The sequence below is a fragment of the Guillardia theta genome, assembly GCF_000315625.1.
Source record: "Guillardia theta CCMP2712 unplaced genomic scaffold GUITHscaffold_21, whole genome shotgun sequence".
NCBI classification, from domain to species: Eukaryota; class Cryptophyceae; order Pyrenomonadales; family Geminigeraceae; genus Guillardia; species Guillardia theta.
The window spans coordinates 759,251-760,233 of record NW_005434653.1 but is presented as its reverse complement, the minus strand read 5'-3'; the positions used below and the strand labels follow the sequence as shown (position 1 = coordinate 760,233).

Below are 983 nucleotides of genomic sequence, written 5' to 3'. Positions count from 1 at the left end.
TCGCGTCCTCCTCCTCCTCCTCCTCCTCCTCCTCCTCCTCCTCCTCCTCCTCCTCCTCTCCTGCTCTTTCTCCTCCCCCTTTTCCTTTGGGCTTCCTGTTCCTCTCTTCTTCTCCTTTCTTGATTTGTTGACATGCTTCTCTGCTTCTAGACGACATTGCTGATCCTGCACTTCTGGTAAGTCTCCTCTTCTTCTCACTGCTCTCACTCCTCCTTGCCTTCCTCCACCTCCCTTCTCTCCTCTCTCCTCGATCCCCTCCTCTCTACTCCTCCTCCTCTCTTCTCTCCTCTCTCCCTCCTCTCTCCTCATTCCTCTCCCTTCCTCTTCTCCCTCCTCCTCTCCCTCCTCTCCTCTCCCATCTTTCCTTCCCTTCCTGCCCACTGATTCCTTGACCAGGTCGAGCTCAATGTCTTCACGTCCTCGAGTGTCAGGGTACAGCTGGGGAGGAGCTGGAGGAGAGGCTCTGAGCCCATGGCAGACATTCCGGCCGGGTACCGACGGCTTCTTCAGAGGAGGCGACTGGCAGGTGAGGGAGGAGGAAAGGAGGAAGGAAGGAGCAGGGGAGGAAGGAGCAGGATAGGGAGGGAGCAGGATAGGGAGGGAGTCCGAGTGGCAGGTAACAAGAAGGAACAGGCGTGTACATTCTCTTCTAGCACTGGACAAGCAGAACCTTTCTTTGACGGAGGAGCCCACCTGCTGGTAAGACAGACTCTCCTCCTCTCCTCCTCTGCTCTCCTCTCCTCCTCTCCTCCTCTTATCTCTTTGGTCACTTCTGATGGATTGCCGTGCAGGAGATTGAAATCAGCTTGTCGAACGAGGACCTGAATGGAGCCTGGAAGGTGAAGTTGAGCAGGAGCGAGGAGAGAGGAAGAGGATAGAGAAGGGAGGTTGAAGGAGGAAGGATGAAAGAGAAAAGGAGGAGGAAGACGGAGGAGGGAAAGGAGGAGGAGAGGTAGAGAGAGAGAGAGAGAGAGAGAGAGAGA

The 983-nt window shown here is 55.5% G+C and overlaps 1 protein-coding gene across 1 annotated transcript in view; it reads left to right on the top strand.

Moving 5' to 3' along the window:
• Window positions 1-983, top strand: part of GUITHDRAFT_136720 (hypothetical protein) — a gene marked incomplete at both ends in the record, with an annotated part of 14,195 nt that overhangs the window by 7,267 nt on the left and 5,945 nt on the right. Inside the window, 5 exons of the mRNA XM_005835551.1 lie at window positions 151-176; window positions 397-432; window positions 479-526; window positions 634-699; window positions 792-839. Of these exons, the coding sequence (XP_005835608.1) occupies window positions 151-176; window positions 397-432; window positions 479-526; window positions 634-699; window positions 792-839 (224 nt within the window). The remainder of the gene's footprint in view (window positions 1-150; window positions 177-396; window positions 433-478; window positions 527-633; window positions 700-791; window positions 840-983) is intronic.